The 25,284-nt window shown below is 42.6% G+C and overlaps 1 protein-coding gene across 5 annotated transcripts in view; it reads right to left on the bottom strand.

Annotated features, from left to right (window-relative positions):
• The window catches only part of LOC148034324 (uncharacterized), a 154,327-nt gene that overhangs the window by 85,771 nt on the left and 43,272 nt on the right, over positions 1–25,284 (bottom strand). For 4 of the 5 annotated variants that reach the window (XM_087679277.1, XM_087679276.1, XM_087679281.1 and 1 more), the window contains exon 2: positions 20,206–20,387. In XM_087679277.1, the coding sequence (XP_087535403.1) occupies positions 20,206–20,387 (182 nt within the window). Of the gene's footprint in view, positions 1–20,205; positions 20,388–25,284 lie in introns of those variants that run through there. The other variant, XM_087679279.1, reaches the window with a different exon arrangement.

The following is a 25,284-nucleotide window of genomic DNA, read 5'->3' as shown; positions in this document are numbered from 1 at the left end:
ACTCTATCGCCACACTAGGAAAAAGAAGGGTGACTGGGTGCCGAAGAAACCTGTTGTGGAGTGAAAATGCCTCCACAGTAAAGCCACTGTACCAAGGGACCATGTATATGATCCCCTTCGTGGACGCATATGATGAACTGGCAAGCAACTCGCGAGCTGCGTCTGCCAAGCTGAGCCTCACCATGAAAATCCCTTGGCCCATTAGGACCGCCTCCACGATCTGCGTTATGCCGATGCGCAGCGTGGAGTGAAGCCAGTCCCGAAGCTGGGCCTTGGCTAGGGAATGTCCTACTACTTGACCATAAATCGTTGTTTCCTTTAGCTCCAGCTCCTTAGCTCGGATGGCTAAGAGCTACTTCTCAGAGAGGACGACACACAAGGTGTTTGACTAGGGGGCACTCGCTGAGTGCGCGGGCGTTTCACCAGAGGTTTCCATTGCACGACCATTCTGAGGAAACCACCAATCATGTCGCGATGCTACCTGAGGGGGAAAGTTGCTGCAAGTAAGGGAGCAACTTGGAGAGTGGGGGGAACAATGGCGAGGAGGGGAGGGCTGTTGTTTTTGGCAGAGTGGGGGTTGTTCGATACCGCAGACGGGACCATGATCCTGGACCAAGGCAGCGTGCCGGGGGGGGGGAAGGGGGATCGGTGGGGTGCAGGCTATCGCAAGCCATCGAGACGGGGAGGGGCAGCTACTTCAGCGCGACGAATCTTGCGGGCGCGATCAGACATGGCAAGCACGATCACGATCACATGAATCTTACGAGCGATCAGACGTGGCGGGGGAGGGGAGCTTGCAACGTGACGGGCGTGAGCTGCTCGAAAGCTTCTACCAAAGACTATAGCACATGTGTCTATATGTGAATAGCTATAGGTATACTCTAAGGATCTTGGATTTGATGCAACACCTAAGGTTGACACAAAAGTTCGAGGCTTTGTATCTTGAGTTTAGAAGTAGTCTATCACCATTGACCTGGATTCCATAATATGAAGGCTCAACTATTAAGCCTATACGATCCATTCATCTTAGAAGGCTCAAGTATGTGTGTATCTAGTATATCACAGGCTTCCAAAGCATGGATTTTGGACCATATCGTTCATCATAAGCATAAGGATGACGTGAATTTATGGTTTGATGGTCACAAGACTGAGGTTCCATGCCTAACGAGCTCACTTTCATCCGAAATAGGGCAATATGGGATGCTACTAACAAGAGGGGTAAACATGAAAGGCACATGTTGCAAGCGGTGGATGTTAAGCTAAATAGGTGCATTACAGACTTCAAACCTTAATAAGCTCTTTAAAATAGCCCCAAAAACCCAAAAATAACCAAACGTTATTCAAAATTACCAAGTGTCTATGTCTCATAAACCAACACACAAACTTAGGGACAATCCACATCTATAACTAAGAGGCTACCCGGCATAATTACAACGGAGGCCAAAGACATAGTGGTGTCCTTTTGAACAAACAATACATGCGTCTCGTCCAACAAAAAGGATGTTTGTTGAAAGCATATCGTGTGAAAAGTGTATACATAATGGTGTCCTTTTAGAAAAACAATACACGTTGTTAGGTTTTGGGAGGAGCAAAAGCACCAAACCCTAGACCCAAGAGAAGAGCAAAGGAGGGTTGGTATGTGCTTATGGTTTGACTTGGAGTTTCTTCAGAGAACAAAACTTCCGCGAGAGTTAGCCTCATGTAGTTCAGTGGTTACACTTCTTTTTCCACCCTTGCTCCATCCTTGTTTTGCACATCTCTCCATCAGCTGGCACCATCTTCCATTGCCATCCACACCCCTCCATCCACCAACAGACACTTCAGTCCATGCTGCAGCCAGCTCTTGCCAAGCTCCTAGCGATCAGTCCATACAGCCAGACTGTTGTATTTCCTACAAGAGCCACCTCAACATCCTGTCCATGTCATTCTAAAGCTATCGCCAGCCCCAAAGGCTGCCTTTGTACCTGTTCCGGACAGCCATTGTGCTGAGCAGCATCTGTTTTATGTCAGAATATCCATAAGGGGAGAAAAAGGAAGCATTTTCAGCTTCCACCAGCCGCCTGGATCAGCCTGTCCATCTTCTTCCTGTTGCCACTTCTCAAAGCTGTTCCACCTGGTGCTTTTGCTCCTCTGCAGGCTGCCCTGCTGCCACTACCTTGGATCAGCCTGATCCATACAATTTATCCATTCCGATCTGCATTTGCAGTGGCTGATTGGATACAAAGGCTGTGTACTGCATTTCGGACTCCATTAAAAGAACAACACACTCCAATTCATCTCTGCCCCGGTCCTTTCTAAGACATGGAGGTTCAAGGTTTTGTATTCATTTTGCATAGTGTTTTACAACATTCAGAGGATAGATTTTTAGCCTGTGTTTGCTGCATTCAGCTTGTACAGGTTGGTCTACTAGGACAAAGAGAGGTGCATATATATATTTATTATGGATCGAATCTTTAAGAAAACATGAGAGGAAGAAAGCATTCCAGCTCCACTACCATTGCAGTGGAAATCGATGTTGCAGTTTCTGTAGTCCTTTCCTTCGATAACAATGCTGACACTGATTAGGAAGCATGCGATGTCTTAGAATGCTCGAGTATTTCTTCATACTGGGTACAACCAAAGTGGTTCTCATCCGATGCTCGTGCTCGTAATGGTGTGAAGGGTCCTTTTTTTGTGTAAGTTCCTTGGATGTGTATCGCTGATTGGGGGCCTAGGAGCTATTATTCCATCGCCATGGCAAAACATCATCAAGGGTTGAGACCTTGCATGAGGAGATTGTAGGCCATCTTGTGGGCTACACGTTGATGCCCTTTGATCCATGAGGGTCGGGTTTATTTTAGGGTTTCCTATGACGGCTAACCCATTAGGGTTTTACTTTTTATTATTTAAAGATACTTCGTGCCTCATTTGCACAAGTGTGTGGCATCATTCAATGCAATCGCCTTGAGCATTGTACTCTCTTTCACTCATTAATACATTGCTTCTCATTTGTGATCAAGTATCGTTGTGCATCGATGAATTCTTTCATCTTCATTTATTTTCCATTTAATTAATCACACAATTACTCCATGTCTGGCCCAACAATGGTATCAGAGTAGCTTTCTTTTGTTGCCATCACCATTGCTTGCAACATTGCCACCAGCCATTGTCATTGAGCCCTTCTCGATCGACTGCCCCATGAGCCATTGCCACCACACCGATTCAAGCATTATTGGTGATTGCACATTGCGCTGCCATCTTTGCCCATTCACCTTCAATCACCGACGTTGCCCCCTTGCGACTTGCCACACTGGTCTCGCCTCACAAAAGCTGCCAGCCCCATCACGCAAACCTTGACCGCACTATCAATATGGATTGCCCATTGATCTGTTCTTTCTTCGCCACTTCCTGTCAATGCAGGACAGCCAATCGCCGCCTATAATAATGCTGGTCACCCCAATTTGCTACCGACCTGCACACTGCCCCTGTTGCATCAGCTGACTATTGTGGACCTGCACGCCTGAAGCTGCTGACCTGACTCGTCAGTGCATCATTGCCTTGTCACCAACCTGTACACTGCTCCTATTGCACTAGCTGACTGTCATGGACCTGCTGACCAACATGCCAACCTGGTCACGTTACCATTCACCACCCTGTCTTCTTCACAGCCAACAAATGTCAACCTGTCATCTTACACATGATCAGCCACTGCCGCCTGTGTCAACTTGCAGCTGCCTTACACCTGACGGCTCAACATTTCAAAAATATTAACAAGCCCCTGTTTCTGCCCATTGCCCTTACCAAGCTTGATTTAGGGCCGAATTGGGGGGTTGTTACAACCCTCACCAAATTCGGTCCAATTTTCAACAAACTTCGGAGATTCTTTGTCAATTTCACCAAATTCTTCATCGAATAGAAGAGATTAGCTTTCGATCTTCATCAAATTTCAGGTTTTTCACCAAATTGCCCAAATTTTCCCAGATTTCACCAAAAAATTTGGGGGGTTTTCGGAATTTGGCATTCTTCATCAACATTGAGCTTCAATTCATCACTAAACGCAACATTCGGCATCTTTCCAGTAAAAATTTCACAAAAATTTGTCGAATTCCTCTTTAATTTTCCGATAAATTTTGGGGCCTTTCGCCATTTAAGCTCAATTTCACCCAATTTCTTTGGAAAATTTGGGCCTTTTCTAAAACTCATCAAATTTCATCAACATCGAGGCTCAATTCACCTTGTGGCATGGCATTTGACAATATTTGGATAAAAATTTTAACCAATTTTTTCAATCTCTTCATTTTTCAGGTAAAATTTGGGGCTTTTGCCCAATTCCACCAACGAGACACCCAAAATTTGGTGTTTTTGCCTCAATTCAATTTCTTGGCCCTTGACATGCTCCAAAATCATATTATTTGGCTGCTGGCCCTGCTTTTTTTACCGACATTGAAGAGAAAAATTATCATTTGGGTGAATTTTCAATATATTCTGTTGTTGTCCACATTGCTGGAGCACTTTCAGCCATTAATCTCTGATTTGAGCATATTGCTGATTGCTGCCTTGATCGGGTAATATTATTTTCTACACATTTTTCTCTCTTCTCAACAAAAAACAGCAAGAAAATTTATTATTTTCCATATTATTCAACTTCATTGAGGCGGACAGCAACTCTTCTATCAATGACTTATTATTATTCGGACATCTATTTTCTCTCTCCTTCACTTGGCAAAAATTATTTCATTGATAATTTTCACTAATAGCCAACAACAATAATGATTTATTGGGCATGCTTGGCATGGACGACAAATTCAATGGCACCCATTATCCAATGTGGGCTTACATGATGCAACATGTTCCTGTCCTATCGCAAAGAATCTATGGTGTATCGCGAATGGCACCAAGTAAAGGCCAGGTTCTCCAACACCGGCACCACCTCCACATCACGAGGTGGCTCTCATGATGTCGAATCATCTTCTTCTTCGACAACGCCTCCCACTCAAGACCAAATTCGATGGGATGACAGTGATGCCCAAGCACATGCCCTAATTGCTTTATCCGTGAATAGAGCCATCATTCCACACATCCAATCATGCAAGACATCCAAGGAAGATTGGGATAAGCTTGCATCATTATATCAAGTGTTTAATGAAGTGCACATTGCTTACCTACGTAAGCAACTAGAGGACATTCGCATGGAAGGAGGAGGTAATATGGATGCCTATCTCATTGGCATCAAAGATCTTATTGAACAATTATTAAATATTGATAAAGAAGTTCTTGATAATCAACTTGTTTCCATCACTCTTAATGGTCTACTAGAGTCATATCAAGGTTTTGCTTCACCTTGTGGTTGGTAAGTATGGGTAATCAAGTTACCTATAGTTTCGATCAAATTGTGTCTCTTTTGTTGCCGAAGAACAAAGCCAACTCAACCACAATGATACCATGGCAAACCGAATAGCCTATTTCCACCCATCATCGTGGAAAACCCAAACCCAAGGTAAAAAACAAGATTGCTAGTCAAAAATCAGTAAACTTTCATGCTGGCCATTCTCTTCTTCCACCCCTTCTACATGGAGGACACCCTTCCATGCTGGTCCATCCTCTTTCAATCCTTCCAGGGGTACATTCAACAAACCTAAGAGGAGTAATTATTGTCGAAAGACAGGGCATGACATCACTAAATGTGATAAGCGCATTGCATCGGAGAAGGAGTCTGACCTTACTCTTACACATGAGACCATGAACTATTGTTAATTTAAGGATTATACTTTTTTTTATTTAGAGACACTTCATGCCACATTTGCACAAGTGTGTGGCATTATTCACTATGATCGCCTTGAGCATTGTACTCTCTTTCCCTCATTAATGCATTGCTTCTCATTCGTAATCAAGTATCATTGTGCATCGATTAATTCTTTCATTTTCATTTATTTTCCATTAAAATAATCGCACAATTGCTACAAGCCTGGGCCAACACAAATAAACATTTAATGTTTATATACTCATGTTGAAGTGAGAAAATAATTTGTTAATGTCAAAGAGAGAGGACACATGGAGGAGAGACAAGGACACCTCCAAAAGAGAGAGAGGTGACATCAAGAAGAGAGGAAAAAGAGATGGTCTCAAGGAGATTAAGAGAGAAAACGTCATGTGTTGATGGCAGACTCTGGTGGTCAAGTCACAAAGTTGAACAAATTGCTCACAGCCATATCCTTTGATGAGACCTTTCTTAGGGATGCAAGCTCATTCTATATTTCCTCAATCTTGTTGATACTAGTCCTTCATGGTCAGTGAGTCAACTAAGAGCTATCAAAGCCACATCTCAAGGGCCATGCAATGTGTGAAGGTCTAGACTTAGTAGAGAAAAGCAAGCCGAGTCCAAACATTTTATGTGGAGCTCATCCTATTAAGATGATCAAGTACACAATCATATTGGCTCCAAAAGAGAAATCATCAAGCAAGCATTGATTGGGTGTAGCCTTGTATCAGTGTTTTCTCTCTTTTTCTTTTGTGTTTTATCTACTCTTTTCTTCTCTCCATGTTCCTTTATTCCATTGCATAATTAATCTCGAAGCCTACTTTTTCCTTGAACACGGACAAGAAACAAAATGGTGGGAATAGAATTTTGGAAAATTTATGGACAAATAGGTTGCCCTTGAAATGGAAAACAACTCTTTAAAGTTGTGTTACAACAATAGTCCCTATTATATTGAGATATTGGGATTATGGTTGATTTGGATTGATCACAACTACAAGTGTTTTGGAATCTTGCCAATTGACAGCTACACCAATTATTGTGCCAATCCTTGGCGATCAACTTTGCAATAGATAGACCAAACCCATCTCGATTTGTTTTATCACTCTATTTTGTCTTGGTTGGTTAGGATCTTCCACATGGGTGGACTTCTCTTTGAGCATTGAAATCATAGAAGCCTTTTTTACAATAAGAAATTCTATTAATAAACACCTCAATCAAATAGGGGGACCAAGTGTTAGCAATCTAGTCAGCTCATGTGTGAATCTGGGCTATGCTTGATATTACTAGGTAATTTAGACATTTCATATTGGTCATTTTAGTGATTATTTAGGCATTTATTGTTAGCCGACCAGCTACCATATTTGGCATATTTTGGGCCTATTTTGCTGGATCTTGGTTCCTGCTGCAATTTTTCTACTAATTACAGGTTTTTCTTTCCCTTGCTGATCAGGCCTATGTTTTTCAAACCAGCAACCTGCGTTTTCAACCTGCGCCTGCGTTTCAGCCTGCAATCATCAGTTTGCTACATCCAATGCTCCACCAGCCTGCAATCTTGGTTTTTTGCCCCTAACTCTAGCTAGGTGATTGTTTGTACATGCCGTTTTTGCTGTTTTTGGCAGTTTTTGACGGTTTTTCTTCATTTTGCAGCAGTTGGCTTTCGTTTTTTTATCAGATTTTCTGTTACACTGCTGCATGTGAACTTTCATTTTGTGAAGTCTTTTGCTATTGGTTTGGCTATATTCCCTCTCCATATACCCTCTATCCTCTATCTTCTCTTCTTCTCCTCTCTAGATGGCTCCTCCGTGCACTTCTACAAATCATAAGTGTAGGATGAAGCAATCATGAGAGACCATTGATTCACCACCCAGCCTTGCTAAGGAAGACACAGGAAGAAGCACGTGTCCCAACCCGCCAGCCGTCAATCTCTCATGAGTTATACTAATTTATAACTCACTTACCTAAGGCCTTGTTCCCACTTACTTCCTAGTCCCCCCGAATCCCGCACGGGCGCCCAAGGCCCCCGAACGGTCATCTCTCATGCTATTTCCCATAAGTTACATTTATTAATCTAACATTTCCTCCCTCTTAAGAATCGGTTTTGTTCTCAAAACGATACTTGGAAGGTCTATCAGAAAATTGGGAAACCTTTTCCTTAAGGTGCTTACTCACTCCCATGTTGAGCTTTCTTCTGAACAATCTCTCCATTTTACCAGACATTCTTAATAAATAGTATGCCTTGTTCGTCTATTACGAACATTTAAAATCCATTCTGGTTCATGTGGAATAGATTGGTCACTGAATAGCTCCTCAATCTTATCATTTAAGACTAGATTATCCATATCACCCAGCTACTTTCTTAGCTTGCTTACATGGAAAATTGGATGTGTTTTACTACCAGCAGGTAGTTGGAGCTTGTAGGCATGTTTCCCAACCCTCTTAACTATTGTGAAAGGACCACAATACCTAGGTGAAAGCTTTGGACATCGTCCCGTTTTCATGGTTTTAGTTTGTCCTAGCACTTTAAGATAGACCAATTCCCCTTCTTCAAAGGAGATGTCTCTTCGGTGAGCATCTGCATAAGCTCTAGCTCGGTCTTTCTTAATATTTTCTTGAGCAAATTTTAACATACTATTCATATCCTCCAAAAAATCTTTTGTTGCCTGAACCTTTTCCTTATGCACTCTTACTGCATAATGACCAAATAAACCTAGGAAGATCTGCAGCTCTTCTAGGTTCCTTGGAGATGGCCATTCAATAATTACCCTTACTTTTTCTGGATCCATCTTGATTCCCTCTTTCGAGATAATATGCCCAAAATATTTGACCTCTTGTACAAAGAATTCACATTTTGTTTCCTTCGCATAAAGGGAATGGATTCTTAACAATTGGAAGACTAACCATAAGTGTTCCAAATGTTCTTCTCTTGATTTACTAAAGATCAAGATATCATCCAAATAGACTACTACAAAGCGTCCTAGATAGGGCCGTAACACGCTATTCATTAGCTTCATAAATGTAGCTGGTGTATTTGTGAGGCCAAAAGGCATCACCAAAAAATCATAATGCCTGTATCTAGTACAAAATGCAGTCTTAGGAACATCCTAGGCCTTAATTCTTACTTGGTGATAGCCTGATCTTAAGTCAATCTTTGTAAAGAATTTTGCTCCATGTAATTGATCAAAAAGATCTTCCATTCAAGGCATAGGAGATTTATTCTTCACCGTTATCTTATTAAGTGCTCTATAATCAACACAAAGTCGCATAGAACCATCTTTTTTCTTCACCAATAAAATTGGTGAAGCCCAAGGTGAATTGCTGGGTTGTATAAACTGCTTATCAAGGTAATCCTTGATTTGTCTTTCGACTTCTTGATGTTGTGTTTCACTTAGCCTGTAAGGCGGTTTAGAAACAGGGTGTGTATCCCTATCTATGTCAATTGGGTGATTTACATCACCCCTATCTGGTGGAAGGCCACTAGGTAAGTCAAAAGGAAACACATCTTTAAATTCATCTAACAAACCACTTAATTTATTATTTACATTCAACTCACAAACATAAGAAAATTGTTGCTTTATATTACAAGAAGTAAAAGTATCCTGTACAGGGAGGGATCATAACATGTATACCTCACAAGCTTCCTTCTTCATCAACTTCTGTACTTCAAGGGAACACATCAAAGGGTTATCAAATACTTCATGTTCACCTTGAATCACAAAAGTCTTACCATCCCTTTCAAATTCAAATGTATTATGATGATAACTAAGTTTTAAGGATGGTTCCAATCCCCATCGCCACTCCCTCCCTAGAGCGATATCGGCCCTTTCCATATTCATAATTTGGAAATCAAGCTTATCTTTATATCCTTGGATCTCGATTTCCAAATTGGATACCATTGTATCTCATATTTTGCTATCCTGGCCTTTCATCATACGAACAATGTATTGATGCTCGCTCTTTTATTGGGGAAGTTTCAACTTTTTGACAAGTGTATAACTTATGAAATTGTGGTTGGCAAAGTCATCAATCCTAACTCTGACCCTCTTCCCACCTATCGATCCATGCACTCTAAGTAAATCATGTGGCCCAAAGGTAGGTTGCCACATGGAAGTTGACATATAACACCTGTGTTGTACATCCTTGTGCAAGACCTCTAAAGATTTATACCTTTCATGCCCCTTTAATTCCAAGGTCTGCACTACATGGATTTGTTTCTCTTTTCCCTTGCCCTTGTCCTTATCCTTTCCTTTATCTTCCCCCTTCTTTCTTTGAGGGCGATTCCAAGCAACATGGTTAGGGGATAGGCAATTGAAACACAACCTTTCTTTTTTGGCCTTATCAAAGTCATCTTGACTTAGTTCCAATCGTACATTTTGTCTCTTTTCAAAGGGCTGTTTCTTACTCTTAAGGAATGGCATTTTCCTTTTGGATTTACCTACAAATTTTGAGGCCTCAAATTCCTTAGTCTTGGGCTCTGTGTCGATGAGACTAGTGAATGCACCTGGACGCCTATTATCTTCATTGATTAATGCAAATTTCATTGCCTCTTCAAGCATCTTAGGTGAACTCCTTTTCACTTCCTTTTTACAGGCCTTATCTAGTCACCTTATAAATCCTCGTCTTTTGAAATTCATCTATTCCTTCCAATTTGAGGATTATCTCACAATACCCCTCAAAATATATCAGCAAAGGTCTTCCCTTTTGTCTGACAAAATCCCAATCTTCCCAATCTCTTTCCATTTCATTCTCAGGAAGGAATTCTTTCAGAAAGATTGATTCAAATTGAGCCCAAGTTTCAAGTATTTTATTTGTCTCCTTTAAAGTTCTCCACCATTTATATGCCTTTGGCCCCAAGCTTAAACTGGCCTCCCATTTTTTAAGGAAGTTAAAGATAGTGTCTTTGTTTCTATCTTTTTCCTCCCCATGAAATTGAGGGGTTTCATGTCTTTTAAGAGTGGATTATCCCTCAGCTTTTGGTGGGGTTCCCTTGGGTCTTGCATAGTCACATTTACATCTTTCGATGAAGATGGAATATCTGAGGCCTCTTCTTTACCTTTATCCCTTTCGGCCCTTTCTAGCAATAAGGCTAATTGGGATTTTATTTCAGTGAGTGCTTAAGTTAGCAACTCCATTTGAACCCCCTGTGCTTGCACATGAGCAATTAAATCATCAAATTGCTCTCGTGTAGCAAAAAAATCTTCCCATTTTTCTTCTTGCATTTCAGTTTCATGGGGATTCACCATAGGGTGGTCCCCGAAACTAAAGCCTTCCGTTGCCCCCTCTCTCTCTTTCCCCTCCATCTATACACTGGAATTGGAAAGAAAATGTAAGAAATTTGCAGACAAAGGTGAGGCACTTCCCCAAATTGCGTCCGCCAGATTCCTCGGTCAAAGCGAAGACGGATACACTGAATTTGAGTTTTCGGCATACAGCACGCTATAAAATATTGGAATTCCCTGCTGCGAATTGCCTGAGAAAATGTCGACTTGTTGACCGGTGCGGTGTCCAGGGCTATAAGAAGCTTCCACGGCAATCCAATTGAACAATTTTTCTGCTTGGAAAAAAACGACTAACTGTTTCCTGCTCTTCTCGCATCTGACAAGCATCGCCTGCTCTGATACCAGTGTAGGATGAAACAATCACGAGAGACCGTCAATTCACCACCCAGCCTTGCTAAGGAAGACGCAAGAAGAAGCGTGTGTCCCAACCCGCTAGCCGTCAATCTCTCATGAGTTATACTAATTTATAACTCACTTATGTAAGGCCTTGTTCCCACTTACTTCCTAGCCCCCCGAACCATGTATGGGCGCCCAAGGCCCCCAGACGGTCATCTCTCGTGCTGTTTCCTATAAGTTACATTTATTAATGTAACAATAAGTTATACGGATCTGACTATCTTACCTGGAGTGTTGTGATGAAAGCTCGGTTTATGCACAAGCAGATTTGGTACATTGTATGTGGAGCTATTCCTCGGCCTAAACGTCCTTTTCCGCTACCCGACGATTTTGATGAGGACAACTATGAGGAAGCTATGCATACATGGGATTCGGACGATGCACGTGCGTATCTGCTTTAGTGTATTTCTAAAGAAGTTCTACCGGCAATTACCTCCTCTAGGATGTCACCGGAAATATGGTCGAAGCTTCAGATGTTGTATGAGGCACCTTCCCCTATGCGTGCTATGACCCTTTATGGACAACTTCAACAACTCAAGTTTCAGTCCAAGGACACCATTCATTTTTGCTTCCACACGTACACGACTAGCTTTGACACATGCAATCTGCCCTTCCACAAGCACATCTAGTGGACACAGTAAAGCTCCCCTCGGAGTTTGATAGAGTGGCGAATGCTTTGAGGGGCAGACATCCTCTACACCTATGAGCTTTATATATATGTCCCCGATGTTGCTTCAGCATGAGACATTTTTGTGTTTACAAGGGAGGCTCTTATCTCATTATGGCGATTTCAGTGAGGCCTTTATAGCTTCAGAGCGGGGTGATAGAAATAAGAAGTGGAAGACCCAACGTTATCATTGTGGTAAGAGAAGGGTCACTTGCGAAAGGGCTGCAAGGAGTTAGCAGCCTCACAAACGAAAAAGAAGCAGGATGTGGCCTCCTCCAATGTGTCATCCTCTTCCTTAGACTTTGATTTCAATCCTTCGACCAAGGTGAAGTCCACGGCATGGAAGGGATCCACTTCTTCAGACCACGGAAAGGGCTTAATTGCCCCTTCCTCAACTACTTTCTTATCTAGGTGATGCAGTCATCCCTCACAACTCTCCGTGCCAAAGGGGAAGCATGAGAGGGTAGTGAGATGGGGCAGTCGAGAGCCTCAGCTATACAGCTATACAAGTGCACATGTTCCAAAGAGATCCATTCCTAACACATCGATCGAAGTCTAGCGAGTTCAAATCCTAGAGTTGAGATTAACATCCATGTTCACGATGAGTTGTTTTCTTTGACAGAGACCTGGCTTGGCTTCTAGTCTTGAGCTCACATGAGGGGACACTTTGGCGATCTTGGCCAAAGGCGGGGAATCCATGGTCATATATGTTCAGAGGCATTTTTAAGAGAATAGTCTTGTATGCAACTGCGAGACATTGTTGACAAACAGAGAGATCTGTTATGACTCTTCTCTATTTTTAGGAGCTGGTACGATCGACATTGACCTCAAGTTCTCTCTGACATACCTTGGTGGTGGCTTGATCACCCACTACTTGGGTCTCCATGGTTCTACTCTAATGGTTCTTTCTTGTAAATGATTATCATTGTATCAAACATTTATTGCTGGCTAACCAGCTACCATATTTGGCATATTTTGGGCCTATTTATTCAGTTGTTCCTCTTTCTCTCATTCAGTCATCATCATTCTTCAAGTGGTCTTTCTATTGAAGAGAGGAGCTAGTGTCAATGCCCACATAGCCATTGACTCACTGTTGTACGCATCATTCTTGTGTTTGGTATATGGATTTCATTTCTCAAGCATACCTCTGAGTTCTCTTCTTATGCAATGTTCTTTTGGTCTTTTGGTCTTTTGTTTCCTTTCTCTTTTGTCTTGTGGTCAGCAATTTATTTCAGCACTTCTCTATGCTTCCATGCTGCACCACTTTTGACACCAAGGTCAAATATGTGACAAGCAATGTACTAGGAAGCATGCTTTTCTATTCATGTTTTGCAATAATCAACCTATAAAGCTTATTGATGGTCAATGTGATACATGCAAGTAGTTAGAAGTTCTAGCTCATTTCTCTAGAATAACCATTCTTGTTGTCTAGCTTCTTGTTAATGATTTTTTGAAGGTAGTGCCATGTTCATCTACACCAATTGAGGTAGCAACTGGAGTGAGCTATGCATGGACAAGGGACAGAGCATCTGGCAAATTGAATCCTGTGGTGGCTGAAGAAGAAATGTTTGTCATTGTTGAGAGCATGGCTCCTACCCGATGTAGAGTTTGACCAAGAAAGAGAGAGTAGCCAATGACTATGCTTTGGGCCATGCTCAAACACAGTGTGTGCTTTCTACAAGGGTGATACAAGAGGACTGAGGACCGATTCTGGGGTTTGGCCTAGAATTGCCATCAGTCAGACATGCCGAACACGGTGTAGTTTTGTTGGCAGATACGACAACGAATCGATTTAGGTCACGACATATAGCACGCACCTCCAGATCAAAGCTATAGATAGAGGAGAAGAGTTGTATATACCTGCAATGCGCAAAAGACACTTGGGTGAAGCAATCGATCCAACGCGGGCAATGGATCTCTCTCTCTCTCTCTCTCTCTCTCTCTCTCTCTCTCTCTCAAAATGCCACAGTTGCAAAATGAGCTCTCCCTTGGACTCTTGGGTTATAAACCCTTCACCGGCTAAGGCTTTACCTCTCCAATCACATAGGACCCCGTGCAATTTGGGGCTTTTACTGGTTGGGCAAAATTTGTTCGCCATTTGGTCATTTTATGTACATGCGGGTTTAATTCCATGCAATTTGGACGCCTAGCACTCGGAAAACTTTAGGGGTTTTGCTGAAATTGCTCTATTTTGGCAAAATTGGCCTATTCTATCCATGTCAGAGACAGTGCAGATGTATGGTTGATGCTTTGAGCACAAAATTCTGGGGCTTTTGACCGTGCGTGTCAAATTTTGTGCCCGTGGGTGCATGTACAACAAAAATTGCAGCTAAAATTTGGGACTTCTCATGTAATGTGATGTATTTGTCCCTGGAACAGCTATACTCAATTGTGGAGTGTTGTAGCACAAGGTTTAGTGCTTCTGAAACTTGATTTGCATATCTGAAATTTCTGCTTTTACGTGGTTATTTATTTCTGGTTGGTACTTGTTTGTACCTTGATCACTTGTGTGACAGTTTGGCCCTGCATTTGCTGAATTTTTTTGTCACATTTGAGCTGAAAATCATGGCTGGCAGTAGTGACAGCAATCATCTCATGCACATTAAGAAGCTTGAAGGAGCACAAAACTTTGCAATCTGGCAAAAACAATGCTACAATATCTTGTTGCAGAAGAAATAGAGAAAGGTGATTAAGACCAAAGGGGTAAAGCCCGCAAATATGGAACAAGAAGATTGGGATGAGTTAAATGAGCTTGCATGCTCAACCATCGAGCTATTGATTTCTGATGCCTTGCTGTTTAACATTGAAGGTTTGGATTCTACCTATGCTATTTGGACTCGGCTGGAAGAATTATATGCCTAAAAGAGTGCCGCAAGCAAAGTTTACTAGCTGAAAAAGCTTAGGGGCAAAGCCCGCAGATATGGAACAGGAAAACTGGAATGAGTTAAATGAGCTTGCACGCTCAACCATCGAGCTATCGATTTCTGATGCCTTGTTGTTTAACATTGAAGGTTTGGATTCTGCCTATGCTATTTGGACTCCACTAGAAGATCTAATGCCCAAAAGAGTGCCGCAAGTAAAGTTCACTGGCTGGAAAAGCTTATGGATTTGCGTATGAAAGAGAGTACAATAATGTCTACTTACTTGAGTGAGTTTAACTCCATTTTCAGCCAACTGGTTGCCTTGAAGTTCATGACTGATGAAGAATTTAAGGCTACATTCTTGCTTTGCACTCTGCCTAGAGAGTTGGGATACATTCAAGATGTTGGAAATAAAGCCCCTCGTGCCTTTAAATGTGCTTGGCCTTAAGTGGTACACTCATCATTGTACCCACAAATCGTACAAACTCTCTACTCTGCTCTCTCTCACTCTCTGTCTAGCTGCTACTAACGAACACTAACTCTCTCGATCTTCGTGCCTCCCAGTCACTACAAATTGGTATCAAAGCACAGAGTGCACGCTTCCCGAGGTCAAAGGCAGCTTGCGTACAACTGTTGAGTGTATGAATTGGCACATAGGAGACGAGTAGCAATCGGGAAAAACCAGGCGACAATTCCAGGGCTGCATGCAAGTCAAAACATCAAGCGCAAGTCATGTGAGCAAGCAACAGTTGCTGCAGGTCGACGGGGGTCACAAGGGAACTGCACACGACTAGGACCAAGCAACAGGCAACGGACTGGATAGGATGCGACGTGCTCGACAAGGCTTCAACGAGCGCCAGCGAGTATGCAACCAAAGTCAAACGGGCAGCTGTCGACGGGGGGTCCTGCATCATGCGTGACTGACGGGCCGAAGGACAGGTCATGACTGGTAGGTCAACGGACCTTGTCACGTCATCTTTTTTGGGCCACAAATTCGTTTTTTTTTCTTCTTCAAAATTCTCCTGGAATCTCCCCTTGGCTCAATGGGGGTTCGCGTGCGCAAGCACAATGCGCAGATTTGTGCACATTTAAGCCCAGAAACTAGGGGCTTTTCTTGGATTTAGGGACCGTGACGCAGAACTAGACAATCTAACTCATCAATTGCAAAACCGGTGCACATTTGCCCAGAAATTTTAAGACTTTTCACGTTTTATTCAAAAATTTTCAATTTCACGAAAATTTGTGCACATCGAACCTAAGAAATTTGAAGATTTGTCCAGATTTGGTGTGAGCAAGACACAACAGTGATATCTGTCTCAAAAATTGCAAGAATCTGTGGCATTTTGCCTCTGACATTTGGGGCTTTTCATGTACATGCAAGAATTGGGCTGAAATTTACCCAATTTCTCGACATTGATGCACATTGGACCCCGTGCAAATTGGGGATTTTACTATTTGGGTGAAATTTGTGCGCCATTTGGTCATTTTATGTACATGCAAGCTTAGTTCCATGCAATTTGGGCATCTAGCACCTAGGAAAATTTGGGGGTTTTCCCAAAATTGCCCTATTTTCGCAAAATTGCCATGTTCTATACATGTCAGAGACAATGCAGATGTGCGGTTGATGCTTTGAGCACAAAAATTCTGGGGCTTTTCACCGTGCATGTCAATTTTTATGCCCGTGGATACATGTACAACAAAAATTGCAGCTAAAATTTAGGATTTCTCATGTAATGTAATGTAATGTATTTGCCCTTGGAACAGCTGTAATCACTTGTGGAATGCTATAGCACATGGTTTGATACTTCTGAAAATTCACTTACAGATCTGAAATTTCTGCTTCTACGTGGTCATTTATTGCTGGTTGGTACTTCTTTGTACCTTGCTCACTTCGGTGACAGTTTGGGCCTGCATTTGCTGAATTTTTTGGGTCACATTTGGGCTGAAAATCATGGCTGGCAGCAGTGACAGTAGTAATCTCATGCACATAAAGAAGCTTAAAGGAGCACATAACTTTGCAGTCTAGCAAAAACAGTACTACAATATCTTGTTGCAGAAGAAATAGGGAAAGCCAATTAAGACCAAAGGGGCAAAGCCCGCAGACATGGAACAGGAAGATTGGGATGAGTTAAATGAGCTTGCACGCTCAACCATCGAGCTATTGACTTCTGATGCCTTGTTGTTTAATATTGAAGGTTTGAATTCTGCATATGCTATTTGTACTCGACTGGAAGAACTATATGCACAAAAGAGTGCTACAAGAAAAGTTTACTGGCTGAAAAAGCTTAACGATTTGCATATGAAAGAGGGTACAGCAATGCCTACTCACTTGAGTGAGTTTAACTCCATTTTCAGCCAGTTGGTTGCCTTGAAGTTCTTGATGGATCAAGAATTTAAGGCTATATTCTTGCTTTGCACTCTGTCATAGAGTTGGGATACATTCAGGACTGCTATGAGCAATTCTAATGCGATTCTTTTATATGCTAATGTAAAGAGTGCTCTACACATGGAAGACATAAATCAGCAAAACAATGCATTCAGTAAGTCTTCCAGTGTTTGCATACTAGGGGCAAATCACAACAGAAAGGCAAATCTAATAGCAAGGGACGCAATAAAACGCGTGGCAAGGATGTTGAATGCCATCATTGTAGCAAGAAGGGTCACTTTAAACGTGACTGCTACAAATGGAAGAAAGAGAAAGAAAGGGCAAGAAGACAGATGATAGCAAGGAAGAGAAGAAAGAGAGTCAACCTAAGAAGAGCAGTGTCAAAATTGAAGAGGTGAATGTAGTCACTCATGACAGTGACAGTGGGAATGACGTACTCTTGGTCTCTTCACACTTTGGTGCACATGCTTTACTTGCAAATACAGATGATGACATGAATACCTAGATTCTCGATTCAGGTGCTTCCTTTCATGTCACCCCTCATCGTGAGTGGTTCTCTGCCTATATAGGAGGTCGACATGGTGTTATGGTGATGGGAAACGGAAGATATGTAAGGGATCTAGAGTGATTGCCAGAGGTTATAAAAGTGATACCTTGTGTCCTCTCCACGTATCTAGTGTGAGTGATCATGTTGTTGCCATGACCGAGCAGCCAAGTGTTTCTTTGTGGCATGGCCGGTCGGCTCGCATAAGTCAAACAGGAATGAAAATACTTTCTCGTTTGGGTTACTTGCCTTGTCTTCGTTATGCTGATTTTGAGCATTGTGATCATTGTGTTTATGGTAAACATGCACATATGCCTCATAAAAAGTCTCTTTCGTTGAAATCTTCTCCTTTAAAGTTAGTACATTCAAATGTATGTTAGATGCCAAAATTATCTATAGGGGGAAAGAAATATTTTGTCACCTTTGTCGATGATGCTACACAAAAGGTATAGGTTTATCCTATTTGTAGCAAGGATAAAGTGCTTGACAAATTTAAAAAATTCCTGGCATTGGTTAAAAATGAGACTAATAAGACACTTAAGGATGAAGTCCGTAGGGTTGTATTCCAGGAAGAAATACCTTTTGGGCAGCAAAATGTGCCCACTGTACAGCAACAAATACCTGCTGTAAATGAACCTGTAAATGCAAAAAATAATGCTGGAAATGATCAGCCAGCTATTGCCCATGATAATGAGCCACTACATGTGCAAGAACAGCCAGGACAGCAAGCTGTTAATGTTGATTTGCAAGCTCAAATGCCAAGACAACAAGCTGAAATGCCAGGACAACAACCAACAAACAATGATCATTGGGTTAGGAGATCATCTAGGGCTACTAGACAACCTGATAGATTCGTTCTTGATACAAACAATGTGGCTGATTATGTCATGCTAACAAACTGTGGTGAACCGACTTGCTTCAAGGAAGCAATGGACAGATAAGACAGCAAGAAATGGTATAAAGCCATGTTGTCAGAGATGGAATCTCTTGAGAAAAATGGCACTTGGGACTTCATGCAGTTGCCTCAAGGGCTGAAAACCCTTCCATGCAAATGGGTTTACAAGACCAAGGTCACGTTTGGTTCCTCGCCAAAGTACAAAGCAAGATTGGTTGCGAAGGGATACAAGCAAGAACATGGAGTTGACTTTGATGAGATCTTCTCTCCTGTAGTCAAGATAACTACATTGAGAACCATTTTGGGCTTGGTTGCAGCTGAAGATATGGAGCTCATACACATGGATATAAAGACTGCATTCTTACATGGTGATCTGCATGAAGACATATATATGTAGCAGCCTGAAGGGTTTGTGGCAAAAGGGAAAGAGAAGATGGTATGTAAACTCAAAAGGAGTTTGTATGGCCTGAAACAAGCAACAAGAGAATGGTATCATAAGTTTGATACATTTATGCAGTCTCAAGGTTTCCATATAAGTCAAGTGGATCATTGCTTGTACACCAAGAAGGCAGCAGATGGCAGCCTGATTATCCTGGTTCTGTCTGTTGATGACATGCTGATTGTTGGCATGGATAATCCTGCAGATCTTCTCATGAAGGGTCTTCCAGTAGAGCGGTTTGCTCATTGCCGACAAATGATGGGAGTCGGATAGGTATATGTATTTCAGCTTTGTACATACCTAGACTTAGCTGATTCTTTTATCTTCTTAAGGCACATTGCCTTTAAGTGGAAGGTTGTTGGGAATAAAGGGCCATCATGCCTTTTATATGTGCACGGGTGTGAACACACCGCGAGCACATTTGTACTTTCATATATATCTATCTAAAACCTAAAGAGGTACACACACAAAAGATTGTACCCAAGAACATCGTACATCTCTCTCTCGGACTCTCAATCTCTACTCTTGCTCACGTTCTGCTCTCTACCTGACATTTTTCATCGCAAGACATTGCATCGCCACTGCGCATCACTCACTTCACCTTTTGAGGTTGCAATGGAGATACAAATATCCATTAAACAATTATGTTAAGATACAAGTGTGGAAATTTAGAAAGTGTCAACATCTAGCTTTCTTTGAGTCCATTGGTTGGCTAAAAAGCCCTTTGCGAAAATTTCTATTCATTAATTCAAACCTCTTCAGATTTTAAAAAAAGTGGCAATGAAAATAATTGCTTGAAAGATTGAATGATAAATACATCCTTCGCATGCAAATAATGCCATAAAACCTTATATGCAAAAACCGAAATGCCTCTTGAGCTTAGGAACTATCCCAAATAGTACAAAAAGAGAGAAATCCAAGATGCTTCTTAGTAACTATACCACAAAATAACAACGTTTCAACCATAATTTGAAGTGCTAAAAAGTAGAGATTAACACTAGTACCTATCAGTTTGCATGGGAGACTCAGATAGTGGAAGACACCAAACATATCCAGCCTTTGTAATCACAAGTAGAGAGGCAACATTCACTTCACAAGTGCTGACTTCTTCATCTAACCTCAAAATATCTTTTTGAGGTGGTCCCAAGAGCATAAACACGGGATCATCCGGAAATCTTAGCAAAACCTAACAACATGCACATAAAGTGAATCCTTAGCAATGTATAACAAAGACCATAGTAACGGGTTTCTACATAAAGGAAAATTGTTTATGAGTTCCCTTTTCCAAAATCATTTATGAGTTTCCTTTTCCATAAGGGACCAAACGACAGAAAACTGGTCATTGATGCTATCTCACCAACAACTGAACAATCACACCATTGGACATCATTCAGATTTTATACACATAAAGGATCCTTATGCTATACATGAGAATTTTCAGCAGGTTGGGGAAAATTGCAGAAAGGAGGTCCTATACCACCTTATTCTATCAACAGAGAAAATTTGATGAACAACAAGCAGTAATGTATTACCATGGAATATTGTCATGCAACTCCTCCAGGTCATAAAGGGACTATTGTTTCTACACAGAGTCCTTGATGGGCATTTTTAGTTTTGGAAAGCACATTGAGGTCTCTGTTTGACAATGTATTGTTTCTCGAAGGGTAAAGTTTGACAAATCTGAGACTCCAAAGTTGTTGCAGCCACCTCTGGTCCCTCACAGACCTTGGAAGAGTGTTGACATGGATTTTATTATTGTAAGGCCACAGTCACAGAATGGGAATGATGCTATTCAGCAAGATAGTGGTAGTGGTCATGGCTATCTCCTGGCTGTGAGCCCCGCACTGAGTCAATGAAGAATGTTAGGAGCTGTCTCCAATCATTTTATCAATTTTGTGGGCAATACCCTTTTTTTGGGCCTCCGTGTGATTTAACCTTCTGTGCCACTTTCAGGTCATGAATGATGAGCCTGTAATAGGGCAGCCTGTCAGCTGGGTGACTTCAGTTCTTCAATCACACTTCTTTCATCTTCAATATTCTCATTCCCAGCACCCTCATTGTAGTCACCCACTGTGACACACGGACAAGAGCCTTTGATTGCATCACCATTCCTCCTCATTAGTGCTTGTTTTTCCCACTACCTTCAACTTGCTCTTCCATTTTTTGTGTACTCTTCACATGTTCCTACTTTCCTCACATTCTGAGATGGTATATCATTGCCATGTTTTGCAACAGATACTGATTTCTGAGTGCAGCAAGCTGCTTTTGTTAGTCTCTTTGTTTTGGAGTTACAGAGTCACATCATCGGCAACCTGTTCTTGACTTGGTCTGCTGCTGTCATAGAGATCAACAGTTGTAATTCCTGCTGTCACAGCACTCAACTGGTGCACTGCAACCTCTCACAACTGCATTCTTCTTTTGCCTTGGCACTACCAGCTGCTGGTGGTGTTGGTTCCTATGTCTGCCTCCTTGGAGAGCATCAATGCAACATTTGGTCCTAGGGTTGATGCACCATCGTGGAATGGTGTGGTAACAAAAAACACAACAGTTTCAGAGATGGCCCACTCTATGTTGGAGCACAAGGGGCTATCTCTTTGGCTAAAGCAGTTTCTATTGTGGTGCATATCACAATAGGTCTCCTACTGTTGCCTTCCAAAGCTGTCAGTCGATCATTTCAAGGTCTTCAATTGTGATGCTTACTTGCACATTCTAAGGGGGAAAAGGAGGAATTTGGTCACTTAGTCCAAGATTCACATTTGCATTGGCCACAGCCAAGTCATGTGACAATATCGGCTGGATGATCCGAAGTCTGGACAGCTTATTGTGGGGAGAGATGTGATATTCATTGAGGACATTCAACATGCTACTCAACTAGATTGTCCATCATCAGCGAGTGGTGCTTCTTCTTCCATGGTCCAACCCATTGCGACACAAGATCTACTCCTACATCAACTTCCAATGTTGTTGCCTACTCTAGAGAGGCTTCCTATGTTAGTCATGTTAGTCTATCATCTCCTGATTGTGAGCTCTTGTCAAAGTCTGACGGAGACATAGTAGCTCCGGCAGTTTAAGGTGCATTTACTTCAATTGTCGGCTTCCTATGTGCATTTCTAGGTCACTTTCTGCTTTTCCCAATCTACCTCTATTTGTCGAACATCATCACTGCATCAGAGATTTTTCTATCGCCTCTTGGTACTTTTCTGGCATTTCTTTCAATGCAACCAGCATTAATTTGTAAATGCTGGCCGGCCAGCATTTATTGCACCTATTGGTGCAGGTCGGCCAATTTTTGGCTTTATTGGCTATTTATAGCCTACATCCCCCACTTGGCATAGACACACACACTCCAATCTTCATTCTATCATATGCAAGTGCACACTCTAACACTCCAACACTTTGTCCTTGGTGTTGCCATCGTCATCAACTTGATCTCGTGCCCTCATGTCAGAATGAAGCAATGCGGAAGCAAATGACCAAGACAAAGAGTGAACAAAGAGAGGAGGAGAGAGAGAGAGAGAGAGAGAGAGAGAGACGATGAAACGCAGAAAATCTGCAGTGAAGAATGTTGTATAAGGATGCAAAATTATACACGGGTGCAAAGAGAATATCTGCATACGTCTCCACCTCAAAGATCTCGGTCTCCGTCAGCCCCGAGGGAAATCTCCACGGTCTGCAGCCTAAAATCTGTGGAACACAATAGACAGAGGCTGCTGGAAACAAAGCCTATAAATAGGCTGAAAATAATGCCCACAATAGTGCAGGTCGGCTGCAATTAATGCAGCCGATTGGTGTAGTTCGACTACATGCCACGTGGCAATTGGCCGACTGCCTGCCACATGGCACCTGCGAGAGCAAGCCACATGTCCTACCTGTCCGAGTGATGACTCTCTAACACCCCCCTCAAATCCTGGACACAGCAAAAAGGCTAAGGGATCCAGAGTGCTATCAAAGTAAAGCCTGGGGAAGCGCCTTGGTAAACAAGTCTGCAAGATTGTCCTCTATCTTGCAATAGACCAAGGAAATTGTCTCATCCAGAACCTTCTCCTGAATGAAATGGTACTGAATCTCAATATGCTTTGTCCGAGCATGAAACACAGAATTCCTGGCCAAGGCAATGCAACTCTCATTGTCGCACTATAGAACAATAAGACCTGTCAGCGGGCAGCCAAGCTCCTCCAAAAGCCTACGAAGCCACACTATCTCACATGTAGTAGAAGCCACCGCCCGATACTCCACCTCAATCGAAGAGAGGGCAACCGTAGGTTACTTCTTGTTGCTTCATGAAACAGCACCAGCACCCAAGATAAAACGATAAGGCTTTAATGGGCCTTATTCGCGAAAGATTGTGAAACACCCCCCTTTTCGAAATCCCTACTTCGAGGAGGAAGCCTTCTAAAACCGCTTCTGACGGACGGTGCAAGTTATCGCAAAGGGAGCCACGCTGGAATTTCAAAAAGGAGTTGCAAAGCTGCATCCACGACGGAAAGACTACATTCGCGATGCCTCATAAGAAAGCCCAAGGCGCAGCCCGCAGGAGGGTCATCTCCTAGCATCCACGTGGACATCTCACTTCAAGTCTAGGTTTTCCTTCCTAATTTTTATTTGGTATTGCTATAATTCAATCGTGCAAGGGTAATTGTTGGAAATACGCACCCAGTGGAGAGGAGACAAAAGTAACCTCAAATATTTTTGAAAAAAAAAGGGGAGAAAATTTATGGATGAATGGGCTGTTCAGGTCCGTGACCTGTCGCGCCTGCCAAATTGCCGCCCGCTGGTCGCCCGTTGAAGTCGTCCCGTCCGTTGGTCACCTACTGAAGCCGTTCGTCAGTTGCAATCGCCGTCAGCTGCTGGCCGTCCGTTAGCTAGTCTCTCGTTAGCTGTTGCCCGTCACGCTTCTGCACCAGTCGCTTGCCTTACGCCTGCTGTCACTGTGGTCTTGCCTAGACCTGCTGTGGTCCACGCTAGAGCCTTTTGGAGCTCACGACTTGCTTGTCTGTCCTGCTCGAACTCCGAGAGGTATGAACGCCTCAACCACAGCTCTAATACTAGTTTGTAGTGACGGGTTAGGCATGGAGATCGAGACAGTCAGTCGTTATGCACAGTGAGAAACAAAGAGAGTGAGATAGAGTAGAATAGAGAGTGAGCATGTTTGTAGGTACAATGACTAGAGTGTACCTTTAGGTTTTTAGATAAATATATATGTGTAAGTACAAGTGCCAAGGGTGTGTTCACACCCGAGCACATTAAAAGGCACGAGGGCCTTTATTCCCAACATTGTGATGTTCGGTTCGTGGAAGCTCCAGCCTCAAAGGGGGGTGAGAAACACCCTGTTCTTGGAGATCTTGGTGATAGTTGGGCCCCAGTGATCGTTGCTTTGGAGCCTGTGCCTCTTGAGGGCTCTTCTTCGGATGAGGAGCTTAGATCCCAGCCATCAGATTCACCAATTGCTCTCTCGCCGTCGGTGGACCTTCCAGAAAATTTAGTAGATGGAGAGCGACAAGGTGAGATCTGGCTGCCTCCTTGTTGGGCTCATGACACTCTTCGTGATACAAGGATTGAGGGGGTCCTTGAGGAGTGGCAGCCGTAGGATGACCCGCAACATTCTTGGAGGAACCAAGCACATCATAGTGAGCTTGTTTACACTAATTATTGCTTGATGACTCGTGTGATGCAGGAATTGGGAGGAGCCCACTTTTGTGAAGGAGGCTTTATAGCATGATCATTGGCGGAAAGTGATGGAGTAGGAGTTGGAGTCGATTGAGAGAAATGACACTTGGTACCTCGTGTCGAAGCCTCCTCATAAGAAGATCATTGGAGTCAAATGGGTCTTCAAGACCAAGTACTGTAGTGATGGCACATTGGACAAGCACAAGGCCCACCTTGTCGCCAAAGGTTTTGCACAACCCCCAGGCATTGATTTCCATGATACTTTTGCCCCTACAGCTCGGATGGCCACTATTCGCGAAGTTCTTGCCTTGGCTAGCCACAGGAGATGGCCGGTTTATCAGTTGGATGTGAAGTTTGCCTTCTTGAATGGAGAGTTGAAGGAGAAGATCTATGTTGAGTAGCCTCCAGGCTTCGGT

The sequence above is a fragment of the Lygodium microphyllum genome, chromosome 6, assembly GCF_053477565.2.
Source record: "Lygodium microphyllum isolate KBCC chromosome 6, Lygodium_microphyllum_v1.1.10, whole genome shotgun sequence".
Classification (NCBI taxonomy): domain Eukaryota; kingdom Viridiplantae; phylum Streptophyta; class Polypodiopsida; order Schizaeales; family Lygodiaceae; genus Lygodium; species Lygodium microphyllum.
Note: the sequence above shows the minus strand (reverse complement) of the source record. Positions and strands in the feature narration are given on the sequence as shown.